The following is a 16416-nucleotide window of genomic DNA, read 5'->3' as shown; positions in this document are numbered from 1 at the left end:
TGAACATACTTTAAAGAATTGAACTTTTGTTTTGAAAATCCATTTTTTGATTGATCTTAGGAAATATTCTAATATTTTGAGATACTGGATTTTGGACTTTCATGAGCTGTATGCTCTAATCATCAAAATAAAAAAAAAAAAAAAAAAAACTTTTGAAATGTTTTACTTTACATGTAGGGAATCTAGAATATATGAAAGTTTCATTTTTAAAAATAATTTACAATAAAAAAATGTTTAAACTTTTTTACGATATTCTAATTATATGACCAGCACCTGTATATTGAAGCAAGCAAAGTAAAAGTAGATATTTGGACTTTATTCTTTTAATCAAACTATACATTTTTAAACTTGACCCTAGGTCAACAGCATCTGCTTTAAAGGGATAGTTCACCCAAAAACAAAATTTTGGAACTATATGTGGGGGAAAACTATTATGTAAGTCAATGGGGCCCATCAACTGTTTGGTTACAGACATTTTTCAAAATATCTTTTGTTCAGCAGAAGAAAGGAATCCATACAGGTTTGAAACAACTTGAGGGCAAGTAAATGATGACAACTTTCATTTTTGTGTGAACTATCCCTTTAATGTGGCCACAAACCACTGAACTGCTGTTGCTTCATAACCTTTACTGTTCTTAGCATCAAGATATGATTCTGCTTCATAGTTATTGAACTCATCTATGAAATTTGGCAGGAGTCTATCTGCGGTTAAAGAATAATGAAACAGAGCCACGACTGGGAAGGACAATTTATTGACTGACATTTTTCTCAAAAAAAAAAAAAAAAAAAAAAAAAAAAAAAAAAGTTAAAACAATGCAGCATTTCAACTATACATGACCAGGTTCTGTTTATCAATATTACATAAACCAAAAATACAGATCAATAAAATGGGAGCAAAAACCAGCAGCTTTCCGAAGAGATTTAATGTAATTCCTTATCTGGAATACCAGACATTATCCTTAGATTACTGAACCAATATCGACTGATGTTGTGAGCACTAAAATCTTCCACAAGACTGATGAATGGATTTTAAATAATAAAAATAAAATGAGGATCAGAATGTAGCACCAAACATCCTCACAGGCTTTGTCCTCAGACAGCTTTGCGATGATATTCCGGAGGTGCAACCTCATAGTCACTTGCACAGAACAGACATGACGAATTCTTCACCAAATACCTAAAACGAGCACAAAATGTTTCACATTTCAGCCATTTACTGCCTGCAAATAATCAAGCACAAAAATCAATCTCTACTTACTTTAAAAAATCTTGCAGGTAGCTGAGAAGCAGGGCTAGACTCTTCTCATCCAGAGGTGTGTAAGCCAGCATTGCTCCAATTCGCACTGTCAAAGGACACAAGAGGACAAACGTTAACAAAAACCCAAAATACTGTGAAGAATATGCCATTACCAATAATGTAATTAAAACATTCTACGTGATATGGCTCTTTACCTGTTCTTTGCTGTATTTCCATGATTACATTGCTTTGAGGATGAAATTATGAGCATTGCCATGGATTAATGGTTTAATAGTTTATAGCATTCAAAGCTCACATTCAACATTTTCTTTCTTGTAAAATACTTAAAATCGACTGTTTACTTTGCATTTAATGATACAATTAGGTTTCAAAACACAATTAGCTTTTAAAGTTGGCATGATAAGGAAGTTTCAGTAGTCTTTTCTTCCCTATTGTGACATACAGTATATCCAAGTGAAACGTCTTCCTGACCAATAAAAAAAAAGAGAAATGTAGGGACTTGATTTTGTTTTGGGAACTGATTGTATGGTTGTGGTTTGCTATTTCTGTGATCTCATGTGAGTGACAGGTTGTCCCGCCCTCATGACATCAGAGAAGAGATGTTGTTGCAAGTGGAAGGGGAAGTTATTTTGATTTAATATTACGAGGGCACATGAATTAAAAACAACACCAAAAAAATAAATAAATAAATACTGCAATTTCATGTTGACTTAAGTTCATACCAAAAAGCCTCAGCAGGTGCGGCGCCCCATAGATCTGAGACATGGACGTATCTGGATGGTTTGCTAGGATCTCTGCATACTGCGGCCTCTCAAACTTGTAGAGGAGCTGAGTGCCCAACATCACGTTGAAGTACTCACGGATTCCAGCAACCACCTCGTTCACGGCATATTCCCTGAGCAAAGGTCAAGTGTGTATGAGTGTCTCTTTAGAATTAACTGAATGATTTGCACAACTAATTAATATTACAACAACGATTTCAACAAAATATGGATCAAGTGTAGTTATCATACTTGTTATCACAGTTTCCTCTTGATTTCTTGTAATTTGCATAGTCCTCCAGGACAGCATCCACATTTTTTTTTGCAGGCAAGTGAAAAAGCTAAACAAAAAAATACATAAAACCACAAATATTTTCACAGTCCATATTATCGTTCAAAACTCAAATATTATGACCAATTTGTGCAGATATCCAGGCAAATTTCAGCAAACATGCCATTGGTAAAACTTCAAATACCTAATCATATTTTTCCTTTGTTTAGTTGCTGCTCTAGACAGCATTCTGTAGTTTAAAGGTGCAGCAAGTGATTTCTAAGAAATGCTGCTGAAAGTGGATCGGACCGAGCACCACAACATACTTGTTGCCAATCTGCAGTAGGGGGGTGCGTCCACTCATGATGGTGGAGGAGAGAGAGTGAGCAAAATAGAGAGTTGAGCAAAGACTGTAGAAAGAAGGATGGCTGAGAGACATTACAAAAGAGAAAAGGTCAGAGGAAAAATCACTGGAAAAAGAAGGGTTATGATCAGGCAAGCACTTTAGAACCCATGTTAATATTAGAAGAGCTTTCCAGTGCTGGAGAGACCCAAGCAAGAAGGCCTGAAAATGGACACAGAGGTTGCATTGTTTTTGCTCCATATGTGAGTAACACTGGTTCTCCACAGAGCCAAGATATGCTGTTGTTGTAACTCTAGCTATAGTAACAGGACAGTTGAGCGTCATTAGCCCCTTTCAAACAGTGCGTTGATCCCAGAAAATTGCCAGAGTGCCTTCTGCGTGAACGCAAACCTGTAAACATTGCCGGGATCAGTCCCGGAATCCCCCCCATGTGAACTAAAGGCAGGACCAATGCCGTAAGAGGTGCGTCGTAGTGATGACGCTAAAGCTGAGATCGCTCGCCAGCTTGTGGAATGGTACGCGACGTGCTAGTTTATGATTGAATCAGAGGGGAAAAAAAAAAAAAAAAAAAAAAAAAAGCACAAGCATGGTTTTTTGAGGAAAAAAAAAAAAAAAAAAAAAAAAAAAAAAAATCACAGATCATGAGCAAACTTAAGATGCTGCGGAGACATTACAAATGACGGAAAATCACTGCCAGTGGGAATGAACCAAAAAAAAAAAAAAAAAAAAAAAAAAATCAAACAATCCCGGGACAAATTATCAGAGTATTTTCAGGAAACTCTGTGTGAAAGGGGCTATTGTTTATGTGGAGCTGGAGTGCTGCTGGCAACTAATGAACTCTTGCTGGTATATACACTCTTATGTACTGTATGTTCACTTCCTTTCGCTCGTTCGCCATCTTCACTTCAGCTATGATAAAGAAAAATACACTCTTACGTTGCGTGGGCGGAGCAATGGGTGTGTTTGTTTGGGCTGATTTCAACAGTCTTTCTCAGAAATTGCTTACTGCACCTTTAATTATTATGCAATACATCTAAATTAAGAGCAATGCAGGAGTTTGATTAGGTTGAGCATGGGATGACGTTTGTAGTTACCTGCTTCTGTCTAGTGATCAGATCCCAGTCATCTACCAGCCACGGTTTTAACTCTTCAGGAATTTTCACCTTCACTTCTACTCTGTTAATAAAAGTCTCCTCCTGCACACAAAACCAGTTTGGGCGTCAAAACAGCCTTAGTGTTTGCTTATGTAAAAACTCCAGTTCAAAAAGAGACTCTAAATATTGGCCAATTTGCTTTAAACAGACTTTGAACGGACATACACTCTCCACAGTTGGGTCAACACGTGCCCTCTTCTTGCGTGGGGGGTGAGGCATGTCCCCAGTGCTAGTGCCCTCTCCAGACCCTGGTGCTGAGAAGTTAACAAGGCAGAGTTTATTTTTCAGTAACAGTAAATCAATGGCCCCAAGCCACATTTAATAATGTCTGAATACTATTGCATCTGCAACTACTTAAACTTCTGACAAATACTAATGGGAGAACAGCATGACATTTGTAAGCCATCTGCGAAACTCTTTTAAATGGTTATTTAATTACATTAACACAATTAAACAGCTTCGACAGGTCAAAATACATCAGTATTTGCATAGGGAAATAGAACTTACTCTTTTGCTTGTTCTTCTTTGTTTTTCTAGTGAAATTAATAGAAAAACCATGGTTAACTATGCATTTGAGTTTGCAGTTCTGAAAAATAATTTTAGAAATTCTAGATGAACTGTTGACGTGCCCATAAATGCACTTTGCTTCTTGCCTCAAGCAAAATAGTACTCACACATCTACATTTTTTTGCTGCACAGCAGCGATTTTCTTGCTCGGTGCGACACCCCTCATCCTTCCCTCAACATAATGGTCTCTGAAAAACAATACATTTCTGCAGTAAATCTTTTGTACAGATTGTGTAAACAATGACAAAATAAAGATATGGAAGGGTTATGTACATTATATTGGCTTTAAATTAAGGCTGGGCGATATATCGCATGCGATTTTCACGCGCATTTCGTCAGTAAAGCCGGTTCCCTGATTACCGCTAAATCGCCATCACCTGCTTTCAAATGGAGCGCCTTTTAATAGACAGAGCCGTAGTTCACGGACAAGCCACGCAAAATCAGGTTCATTATCGAAGTCGATTCATCTTCGATACTGAACGCGATTTTGCGTGGCTTGTCCGTGAACTACGGCTCTGTCTATTAAAAGGCGCTCCATTTGAAAGCAGGTGATGGCGATTTAGCGGTAATCAGGGAACTGGCTTTACTGACGAAATGCGCGTGAAATCGCATGCGATATATCGCCCAGCCCTACTTTAAATTCAGTTCTTTGAAAGATCTATGTCAGGAGTCACTTGTTTACAAATTTTATTACTCACTGGTTTGCCTTCTGAAGCTCTTTCTGTTTTTGCAGGTTACTGTCCACATATTTGAGCACACGGCTTTCAGGAACCCATTCGTCCCAACTAGAAACACATTAAACACACATTCTTAGAATTAACCGACCAAACCTGTAAAAAAATAGCATGGTCATTGGTGGAAACAGGGATGTTAAAGGTGTAACTAGCACTTAATTTTTTAATACATAGACTTACTTCTTATTCCATCCACTGTAATGAATAAAGTATTTCACTTGTTTGTCCTTAATATTGATTTTCACACACTGTGAAGAGATAAAATATGTATATATAAACATCCAAATCTTTTAGAGGATAATTAAAACGTTTGAAGTAATTTTAACATTAAAATTACATTCAGACAAACACAAACAGGAAAAATGCCTCTTCATGAGAAAACACATCAGGATAACAAAACATATTAAATAAAAAAAAAAAAAAAAGTTAATTGCTACGGTGTCCATTTTAAGTGCTTTCACTGAATGTAGAAAATTATATGAAAAGCATAACTCTTACAAAACCATTACTTCAAACACTTATACTACATTTACACAAAAAAAAAATCAAAAATCAAACAGGCTTTTGAAGAATGCATAATGGCATGAATGATTCAAACAGATACCTTAGCTTCGTATAACAATGGCCCATGAAAGCACAGCACTCGTTCACCTGAAATACATCAGAAACATTAATGTGTAACAATGGCGTCCACTGGTAGGCTAATGAATAAAGGAGAAGCATTTAATGGGCGTTAAATAACGTATATGAGCACAGGAGCAATTGTTTATCATGTATATTTTTAGTAAATGCATTCAAAGTAACAAAACAAAAGCAAAATAGTTTAAAAGCATGCGATTATTGTAATTTTTTTCCAATTTCAATTTATTACAACCAATATTCAAATTTACTTAGAACCTAAATATAATAGCATTTCCATTAAACAATACTAAAACTAAGTCTTAGCAGAAAATGTTTTTACATGTTTGAAAAATGCTATTTAACCAAACCAAGTTTTATTTGTCAACATTTTGGTTAATAAACTCACCCCATATCAGTAAATCCTCTGTTAAATCTGCAAATGCTGCTAACCATCAGCTCATTACAAATCGTGTAACTTATGTCTGAAAAACTCTGTTCAATGAGTCACTAAGTTGTTTAATCGAAACGATTCAATAACACTCTTAACATTATGCTACGAATGGCGATAAATAACTAACGTTATTCCCGCCAGGACTTTAATGCTATAAATGGAGCTTCCTGTAAACAAGGCCTGCTGTAAGCTAATAGGCTACATAGACAACAGCTAATGTTTTGTTTCAGAAACGCGCGGCCGCGTGCATGTTTAGAGGCTGTTATATATAACGGAAAGCACTAACGTGCTATTGTGCATGCACTTGATTGCTGATAAACAATTCTGCACACTTTAAAATAGGCAATTAGCAGTGTTTTGCTAAAAAAAACCTGCTTTTCTATGCACATCTTGCTGTGCACACGCGCCATTGTGCAGTGGCAGCGCCCGCTTCCTTTACTCGGATGAATGAGAGGATACACCGAACAACTGATGACTCCTTTAGAGGATCCAAAGCTTTCCTGTAGGGTATCTTACCTTCTTGAAATTTAGGTTTAGGGTCCTGTTTAGGCGCCATTCACAGATTAAACAATAAAAATAGCTGGAAAATCAAATCCAGGCATTGCCAGCTCCGATTTAATTCACACAGGGTGAAGGCGTCGCGCTGCGTTTCTATGACGCACTTTTTTGGCGCCCCTGTCAGGTGACTAGAGCATCACAGAATTTGTTCGCTTTTCGCGGTATTAATACAGTATTAAAATGTCTGTTTTTTTTTTTTGTAGATGTTCCAAACGGCTCTTTGTATGTAAAGATGTCTCTTCTATCATTTATGTTGATATTTGCAATGCAAAATATACATGTTTACAGTTGTAATAAAGTAGATTATTGGTATTCTTTGTTGTAATTTTACTTGACTGAAGTTGTAAAAAACGGCCATGAGTGTTCTTACGTTTAAAAGCACCTCTCAATAATAACACAGTGTATGAGATGAATAATTTTGTTACTTAACAGTTAAACACTACCGATATAGGCTAGCTGTGAAACACTTCTTCATCATCCAGTCATATTCACTATATATTGATCTGGACAAAAGTCTGGAAAAAATATTTAAAACTTAGAAAACTTTGAATGTGTAATATCATTGCCGTTTTCATGTTTTTTATTGTTTGTTCATGTAATGCAGGGATTCCCAAACTTTTTTTTGTCAGACAAACCCCTTTGACCTACAATACTTGGAGACCCCTAAGATTTTAAGTTATTTTTTCAATAATATAACCATTTCATGCATAAATTATGACAACCTCAGTCAGGATTTATTTTACACATATTTTTCAAATAGATTTTCAAATGTCCACTTGAGTGGACAGTGAATTTTTGGTTTTAACTGAAGAGAACTGTATTAAACATATATTAATAACATAGCAATACTGTGTGTATTTAACAAACCAATGAATAAAATGATATAAAATACAGTGATCTATTGATGTGTTCAGACTGTGGAAAAAACAAGCAATCAGGTGTCTTCAATCTCATCTGAAATTAGCAGTGTTGGGATTAACGCATTACAAATAACATGCATAAAATGGTCAGATTACTTTTCTGGTGTAACAAGTAACACATTACAAGTAACATGCATAACTTAATCAGATACTTTTCTGATGTATCAAGTAATGCATTACAAGTAACATGCACAAAGTAACCAGATTACTTTTCTGGAGTAACAAGTAACGCATTACAAGTAACATGCAGAACTTAATCAGATTACTTTTCCAGTGTAACAAGTAAAGCATTACAAGTAACATGCATAAAGTAATCAGATTACTTTTCTGGTGTAACAAGAAACACATTACAAGTAACATGCATAACTTAATCAGATTACTTTTCAGGTGTAACAAGTAAAGCATTACAAGTAACATGCATAAAGTAATCAGATTACTTTTCTGATGTATCAAGTAACGCATTACAAGTAACATGCATAACTTAATCAGATTACTTTTCCAGTGTAGCAAGTAAAGCATTACAAGTAACATGCATAAAGTAATCAGATTACTTTTCTGATGTATCAAGTAACACATTACAAGTAACATGCATAATTTAATCAGATTACTTTTCTGATGTATCAAGTAACACATTACAAGTAACATGCATAAATTAATCAGATTACTTTTCAGGTGTAAAGCATTACAAGTAACATGCATAAAGTAATCAGATTACTTCTGGTGTAACAAGTAAAGCATTACAAGTAACATGCATAAAGTAATCAGATTACTTTTCTGATGTATCAAGTAACACATTACAAGTAACATGCATAACTTAATCAGATTACTTTTCAGGTGTAGCAAGTAAAGCATTACAAGTAACATGCATAAAGTAATCAGATTACTTTTCTGGTGTAACAAGTAAAATAACGCATTACAAGTAAAATGCATAATGTAATCAGATTACTTTTTTGATGTAACGGGTAATGCATTACAAGTAACATACAGTATGTAATCACATTACTTATGATTAAAAGTCTAAAATCAATACTTGGAAAATTGAACAATATGACTCCTTAAATGTTATTTGATGCTACAACATTTTTTTTTTCAACCTGCAAGAGTCTCCTAGGATAGAAGGAATGAACTTGATATTCCTGAGCAACTTGATAATTACACATTTGTATGTTTACAGTTCTCTGATGTAGGATAATGGTCACATTGACGACACGCTGATAAACACATAAAATATTAATATTTTAGTGTTCATTCATTTTATTTTGATTATTTTTATTTTCAAATAATTTATTCATTTTAATTTGACGTTTTTATGATTTTAATCAATCATTATCTTTTCATCAACTCAACCCCCCTGCAGTTCTTTCATTAACCCCAGAACCTGGCATAATGTGATGCTTAATGCATTTCATGTTGTTGATTACAAAGAATGGAAAATATTTTCTTTCTCTTTGATAGGCTATATATATATATATATCAGTATGGTACACAATAATCCCATTCAAATCTAAGTGATAAACGAGTTAGGTCAAAAGCAACCTAAAAGTAATCACAATATATTACCTAAAATGAGTAATCTATGTTCCTAATTTGTAATCAGCATTGACTACAATTAAATAATATGTTCAGCACTGCATAGGTGAAATTATGGTCAGAAACTGGTTTACGTCAATAATTATTTATTTATGTCAACCTTATTCACAACTGGGAATATGCTTGTGTTTTACAATTGATATGTTTTAGTATTTGTAAAGACAGACTGTTGTTGTTGCTTAGTCATTTTCAAACATGCATGCATTTTTGAACTTCTCAGATTAACAAAAGATGACATTGTTTAAGATGACCATTCTTTAAACAATATTCACTTTTCAGTTTAATTGGTCATTGTTTTCTTTTTCTTTTTTTTTTTCTTTTTTTAAATATGGGTCTAGCAATAAATTCAGTCTAGTCTCTAAAGATTAGCATCCAACAATAAATTATCATATGCATCAAAACTTACTGATAATATATTATAATAATTATAATCCTTATCGATCTGCAATTTTAATATCGATGCATTTGTGTCACATGTCGGTTCACGGATGCCTCCTAGATTTCTGAAAAGACTTCTTTAATAACCAAGGAGCAATATTTGACAAACAATTTTTCAGTTTCATTCTCAATGCCCTTCTCGTAAGACAATATATAAAAGGATTTAAGCAACTATTAGTGTGAGCTAAGCAAACAGTAACGGGGAATACATAAGTATGGACAATATAATAAGCCTCATCCCAGTGAATCACGTTCAGCTTGACCAGCACACCCCAAAATGTAATCGCGTGGTTCGGCATCCAGCAAAGAAAGAATGAAAGAACCACAACTGTGATAGATTTGGTGACATGAATCCTGTGCTTTGAATGAATGTTATTAAAATTTCGCTTTCTCACAAATCTCAGAAGCAACAAATAGAACACGGAAAGGATCAACATGGGAAGAATAAAAGCAACCAGGATTTTTTGCAAATGATAAAAGGCCAGCCAGTATTGTCCTGCAGGAAACTTTAGTAAACAGAGCTTCTCTCCAGCCACGTTTGTCACAGTGGAGAAAATGGACGTTGGCGCGGTGGCGACTGTAGCAACGACCCACAAAAACGCGCAAACCCATTTGACAGAGCATGATGCTGGTGCGCGGACACTATTCTTGGCGGCTGAAGCCACAGAGCAGTATCGAGTGATGCTCATAGCAGTGAGGAAGAAGACGCTGGCGTACATGTTCATCACAGTGACGGACAGTATGATCTTGCACATGGCGTCTCCAAACGGCCAGCTGAAATCCAGAGCGGTATCCACAGCCCAAAACGGCAATGTCAGGACGAACTGGAGGTCCGTGACAGCTAAGTTAATGATGAACACGTTAATGGTGGTGCTCTGTTTGCAGTGTTTCACTCTCATGATGAAGAGGACGAGCGAATTCCCAACTAAGCCTATTGCGCACACCAGAATGTACACCACGGAGATCATGATCCTCAAGACCGGACTCCTGTCCGCGGTTACGTCAATGTCCTCCAGATTTCCAAATGTGACATGACCCTGAGAGGTTCGGTTAAACACCTTGCTGCTGTGCTGTTGAAGGGGTCACCCATAGTTGAGTATCCACTGGCGCGTTCCACCTGCTACCTGCGCGCGCGCTGCGCTCAGTCCGTGTTCGGTTGTGCTGAAGAGGTTCTCTCAGCGGTTTGCCCACCAGCCGTGTGCTTCCACTAATATATCTAGAGGTGCACACGCACTGGTCTTACCCGCCTATGCGGGGCAAAGATTGGCTAGAAACATGTAACCTATGACTGGGTGGCAATTATTGGGGTTTGATCCCTTGGGAACGCGGTATGGGGGGTTAAAAGTACATATTTTTTTCCCCCTATGCATTAGTGTGACTATCTTTGTTTCAAGTGATTTCAGTGATCACAAAAGTTAGATTACAAGTAATGGCACGAAATAAGAGATAGGTAACCATGGCAACAGTACGCTGATGAGCGACTTTTTTTCGCTGAGAGTATTTGGGAGCAGACGTCACAGTTACATGACTTGCAGCTGCGCGCGCATTATGGTGGCAGAAAAACAGTGGTAACAAGTAAAGGAAAACTATGGAAGCTTGTTTCCGCCACTAAATAAAAAATAAAAATGGTAATTGCGACTTTTTGTTTCGCAATTCTGAGAAAAAAAGTCAGAACTGTGAGATGAAAAGTCGCAATTACAGTGGGTACGGAAAGTATTCAGACCCCCTTAAATTTTTAACTCTTTGTTATATTGCAGCCATTTGCTAAAATCATTTAAGTTCATCTTTTTTTCCTCATTAATGTACACACAGCAATCCCATATTGACAGAAAAACACAGAATTGTTGACATTTTTGCAGATTTATTAAAAAAGAAAAACTGAAATATCACATGGTCCTAAGTATTCAGACCCTTTGCTCAGTATTTAGTAGAAGCACCCTTTTGATCGAATACAACCATGAGTCTTTTTGGGAAAGATGCAACAAGTTTTTCACACCTGGATTTGGGGATCCTCTGCCATTCCTCCTTGCAGATCCTCTCCAGTTCTGTCAGGTTGGATGGTAAACATTGGTGGACAGCCATTTTTAGGTCTCTCCAGAGATGCTCAATTGGGTTTAAGTCAGGGCTCTGGCTGGGCCATTCAAGAACAGTCACGGAGTTGTTGTGAAGCCACTCCTTCGTTATTTTAGCTGTGTGCTTAGGGTCATTGTCTTGTTGGAAGGTAAACCTTCGGCCCAGTCTGAGGTCCTGAGCACTCTGGAGAAGGTTTTCGTCCAGGATATCCCTGTACTTGGCCGCATTCCCTCGATTGCAACTAGAGATGTTCCGATACCCCTTTTCCATTCCCGATACCGATTCCGATACCTGAGCTCAGGGTATCGGCCGATACTGAGTACCGATCCGATACCTGGGTGTGTATCTGTATATATATATATATATATACACTACTAGCCCTGTATTAATTGATAGAATTATTTATGGTGTGCTTCAGACTTATCCCTTAATAAAACAAGAACAAAAATATACAGTGAACTAGAGTATTTTTATTATCTGACATAGGCTACATTTGTCAGTTATATTATTTATTTATTTTAAGTGAAAAAGAACTCCAAATGCAGCCACAAATCTAACACTGTAAACTGAAAAAGGTATATTAGTTTTACAATATTACTATAAAACAGTGCAACAAATCTAGGAATAAAATTAGGCTATATAAGAAAATAATCTCTTTAAAACTTGAAGTCCAGAAACAATTTTGTTAAATAAAAATCTCACGTTTTCGACGACTGACAGCAGCTGGTCATCCAGAACAATAAACCCGACAATTTTGTCGGTTATCTTTATTGTCTTTTGAAAGCTTTTCTCTTTGTTTGAATGAAGCTGGCACGCCTCATCCTTCTCCATCTTAAGCGCGTCAAACGCCCGAATCGCTCAATTCGCACCGCGTCATTCACGCGAATCGCGCCGCAGGGAGTCAATTCGCGTCTTTGCATTGACTTAACATGTAAATCACTCGCGCTTATCGCTTCATTCGCGTCTGGTGTGAACGCAGCATTAGCCTTTATGTAACCATTGTGTTGCGCGGGGTGACGCGTCTTCAAATGCTTTATTAAGTTATTTGTGTTAAAGTTGCCAATACTTGTGCCACTCGAAATTGCAGCATTGCATATGAGACATGTCGCCGCTTTACTGGTCTGAAATACTGCCAAACAACAGACATACTGCTAGCGCGTTTTCACTTCTCCGCTGCTCTAAACAGTGGTTGCTTGTGGCAACACAGCACAACTTCCTGTGTTTGCATTCTGAGCCGCGAAGAAGAATTGATTTCCGATTTGCTGCGTTAAGCAAAGATAGCGGGCACAACTAGGTATTGTTTAAGAAAATGGTATCGGATCGGTACGTGAGTTTAAATACTCGCCGATACCGATGCCAGAAATTTTTGTGGTATCGGTGGTATTTCCGATACTAGTATCGGAATCGGAACAACCCTAATTGCAACCAGTCGTCCTGTCCCTGCAGCTGAAAAACACCCCCACAGCATGATGCTGCCACCACCATGCTTCACTGTTGGGACTGTATTGGACAGGTAATGAGCAGTGCCTGGTTTTCTCCACACATACCGCTTAGAATTAAGGTCAAAAAGTTCTATCTTGGTCTCATCAGACCAGAGAATCTTATTTCTCATCTTGGAGTCCTTCAGGCGGGCTTTCATGTGTCTTGCACTGAGGAGAGGCTTCCGTCGGGCCACTCTGCCATAAAGCCCTGACTGGTGGAGGGCTGCAGTGATGGTTGACTTTCTACAACTTTCTCCCATCTCCCGACTGCATCTCTGGAGCTTAGCCACAGTGATCTCTGGGTTCTTCTTTACCTCTCTCACCAAGGCTCTTCTCCCCTGATAGCTCAGTTTGGCCGGACGGCCAGCTCTAGGAAGGGTTCTGGTCGTCCCAAACGTCTTCCATTTAAGGACTTATGGAGGCCACTGTGCTCTTAGGAACCTTAAGTTCAGCAGAAATTTTTTTGCAACCTTGGCCAGATCTGTGCCTTGCCACAATTCTGTCTCTGAGCTCTTCAGGCAGTTCCTTTGACCTCATGATTCTCATTTGCTCTGACATGCACTGTGAGCTGTAAGGTCTTATATAGACAGGTGTGTGGCTTTCCTAATCAAGTCCAATCAGTATAATCAAACACAGCTGGACTCAAATGAAGGTGTAGAACCATCTCAAGGATGATCAGAAGAAATGGACAGTACCTGAGTTAAATATATGAGTGTCACAGCAAAGGGTCTGAATACTTAGGACCATGTGATATTTCAGTTTTTCTTTTTTAATAAATCTGCAAAAATGTCAACAATTCTGTGTTTTTCTGTCAATATGGGGTGCTGTGTGTACATTAATGAGGAAAAAAAATGAATTTTAGCAAATGGCTGCAATATAACAAAGAGTGAAAAAATTTAAGGGGGTTTGAATACTTTCCGTACCCACTGTATCTTTTTTTAATATATATTACGCAATTCTGACTTTTCTTCTCAGAATTTTGAGATAAATTCACAATTGTGAGTTATAAAGTCAGAATTGTTTGATATAAACTCGCAATTCTGAGGAAGAAAAGACAGAATAACCAGTTTCTCACAATTCTTTTTTTTTTCCTTCTCAGAATTGTGAGATAAAGGCGCATTTAATTTTATTCTCCACTAGATGGCACAAAAATTAAGCTCAGCACTTTTCTGTAAGGGTTAGTTCACCCAAAAATGAAAATGATCCCGTGATTTACTCACCCTTAAACCATCCTAGGTGTATACGACTTTCTTCTTTCAGACAAACACAATCGGAGGTATATTTAAAAATATCCTGACTCTCCCAAGCTTTATAATGGTAGTGAATGGAGGTCGAGATTTTGAAGCCCAAAAAAATGCATCCATCCATTATAAAAATAATCCATACGGCTCCAGAGGTTAATAAAGGCCTTCTGAAGCGAACTGATGGGTTTTTGTAAGAAAAATATCTGTATTTAAAACTTTATCAACTAAAATAACTAAAGCTTCCGACAGAGATACCCTTATCTTATCTCACCTTAGAGATAATCACTATATTTATAATGAAACCATCATATTTAAAAATATATCATATATCATCATATTTGTAGATACTACTGTAAAGCTATATGAAATTATTATGGGATTTCCTTCAATGCTTTCAGAATCTTTACTTTAAATAATTTGGTTTCTGTATTTTTAAAATTAACATTTTAATGACATTAATATATATATTAAATAATATATATTTATTTGAATAAAAATAAATTATTTTATCAAAATAAATTGAAAATAGTACAAACTTTGTTAAAGTGATTTTTTTTTACTTTACATTTTTTCAGCTAAAGTATTTGTACAAATGCTTTGTGCCTTTTGCGCCATGCTGGAGAGCCATGTGTGGGGCAAAAGCCTCGTCACCTCATTTATAATTTTATATCTATATATAATTTATATTTATATATAATTTATATATTTATAAATATATAATTTATAAAATATATTTTATATTTATATATAATTTATACACCACATTCATATATTTTAAACCAAACAAACCACTTTTATGATTTCTTTTCATACAAAATATGTTGCTCCAACAATGTTCATTAAAAAACAAATAGGATTATGTTTTTTCTGCAATCATACACTATGGGAGTAGTGAAAAGCACATTTTTCTTAAGGTGTGCCTTTAGCCCAGTGGTACCCTAAACTCGGAAATGCGAGGGGGAAAAAAATCAGAATTGTAAGTTATAAACTCGAAATGACCTTTTTTATTCTTTTATCCCGTGTTTTCCATAGCCTGCCACTGCAGAACTACTTACCAACTAGAAGTTTGCCAATGGGTAGTCAGTCTTACTTAGTCAGATTCAAATAAGACCAATATACGTTTTTATGTTATCGACAGAAAAATTTTAATAATAATAAAAAAAAAATCTCAATTTTAATGACTATGGCACAATATTTCCTTAAAGGATTAGTTCACTTTCAAATTAAAATTTCCTGATAATTTACTCGCCACCATGTCATCCAAGATGTTCATGTCTTTCTTTCTTCATTCGAAAAGAATTTAAGGTTTTTGATGAAAACATTCCAGGATTTTTCTCCATATAGTGGACTTCAATGGCCTTCAAACGGTTGAAGGTCAAAATTACAGTTTCAAAAGGCTCTACGTGATCCCAGACGAGAAATAAGGGTCTTATCTAGAGAAACAATCACTCATTTTCTAAAAAAAAATTAAAATTTTATACATTTTAACCATAAATGCTCATCTTGATCTAGCTCTCTTCTTCTCTATTAGAATTCCAGCAGTGTAGACACTGCTAAGTGTATTACTGCCCTCCACGGGTCAAAGTTTGAACTAAATTGTCATATACAATATGCTTGTGCAAGTATATAATAATTAGTTCAAACTTTGACCTGTGGAGGGCAGTAATACACTTAGCAGTGTCTACACTGCCAGAATTCTAATAGAGAAGAAGAGGAAGAGAGCAAGTTCAAGATGAGCATTTATGGTTAAAATGTATAAAATTTTATTTATTTTTTTAGAAAATGAGTGATGGTTTCTCTAGATAAGACCCTTATTTCTCGTCTGGTATCGTTTAAAGCTTTTTGAAGCTGCAGTGAAACTAATTTTGACCTTCAACCGTTTGGAGGCCATTGAAGTCCACTATATGGAGAAAAATCCTGGAATGTTTTCA

At 36.3% G+C, this 16416-nt stretch overlaps 2 protein-coding genes across 3 annotated transcripts; both read right to left on the bottom strand.

Moving 5' to 3' along the window:
- Positions 1-846: 846 nt before the first annotated feature.
- morf4l1 (mortality factor 4 like 1) lies at positions 847-6867 on the bottom strand. Of its 2 annotated transcripts, none has more exons than XM_048169147.1 (12): positions 6698-6867; positions 5714-5760; positions 5290-5357; positions 5074-5160; positions 4483-4563; positions 4316-4341; positions 3974-4062; positions 3749-3850; positions 2272-2360; positions 1981-2153; positions 1259-1343; positions 847-1177 (listed from the first exon to the last, which is right to left on the bottom strand). In XM_048169147.1, exons 1-12 carry the CDS (start codon positions 6735-6737, stop codon positions 1093-1095), a joined length of 972 nt encoding a protein of 323 aa, XP_048025104.1. In that variant the 5' UTR covers positions 6738-6867; the 3' UTR covers positions 847-1092. The 2 variants fall into 2 exon arrangements, with proteins under 2 accessions (XP_048025104.1, XP_048025105.1); XM_048169148.1 differs by lacking the exon at positions 6698-6867 and adding an exon at positions 6137-6502.
- Positions 6868-9318: 2451 nt separating this feature from the next.
- Positions 9319-11370, bottom strand: rxfp3.3a3 (relaxin family peptide receptor 3.3a3). Its single transcript, XM_048168955.1, is given in 2 exon segments — positions 9319-10757; positions 10760-11370. Coding segments are annotated over 2 exon segments (1044 nt in total). The 5' UTR covers positions 10778-11370; the 3' UTR covers positions 9319-9731.
- Positions 11371-16416: the final 5046 nt, after the last annotated feature.

Source organism: Megalobrama amblycephala, linkage group LG19 (genome assembly GCF_018812025.1).
Source record: "Megalobrama amblycephala isolate DHTTF-2021 linkage group LG19, ASM1881202v1, whole genome shotgun sequence".
Taxonomy (NCBI): Eukaryota; Metazoa; Chordata; class Actinopteri; order Cypriniformes; family Xenocyprididae; genus Megalobrama; species Megalobrama amblycephala.
Note: the sequence above shows the minus strand (reverse complement) of the source record. Positions and strands in the feature narration are given on the sequence as shown.

Excerpts from the sequence above, each read along its gene's own strand:
- morf4l1 (XM_048169147.1), bottom strand. The coding sequence starts at position 6,737 with ATGGCGCCTAAACAGGACCCTAAACCTAAATTTCAAGAAG. Across the intron at positions 5,761-6,697 it reads TAAACCTAAATTTCAAGAAG|GTGAACGAGTGCTGTGCTTT; the intron begins GTAAGATACCCT and ends GATGTATTTCAG. Across the intron at positions 1,344-1,980 it reads GCACCTGCTGAGGCTTTTTG|TGCGAATTGGAGCAATGCTG; the intron begins GTATGAACTTAA and ends GTCCTTTGACAG.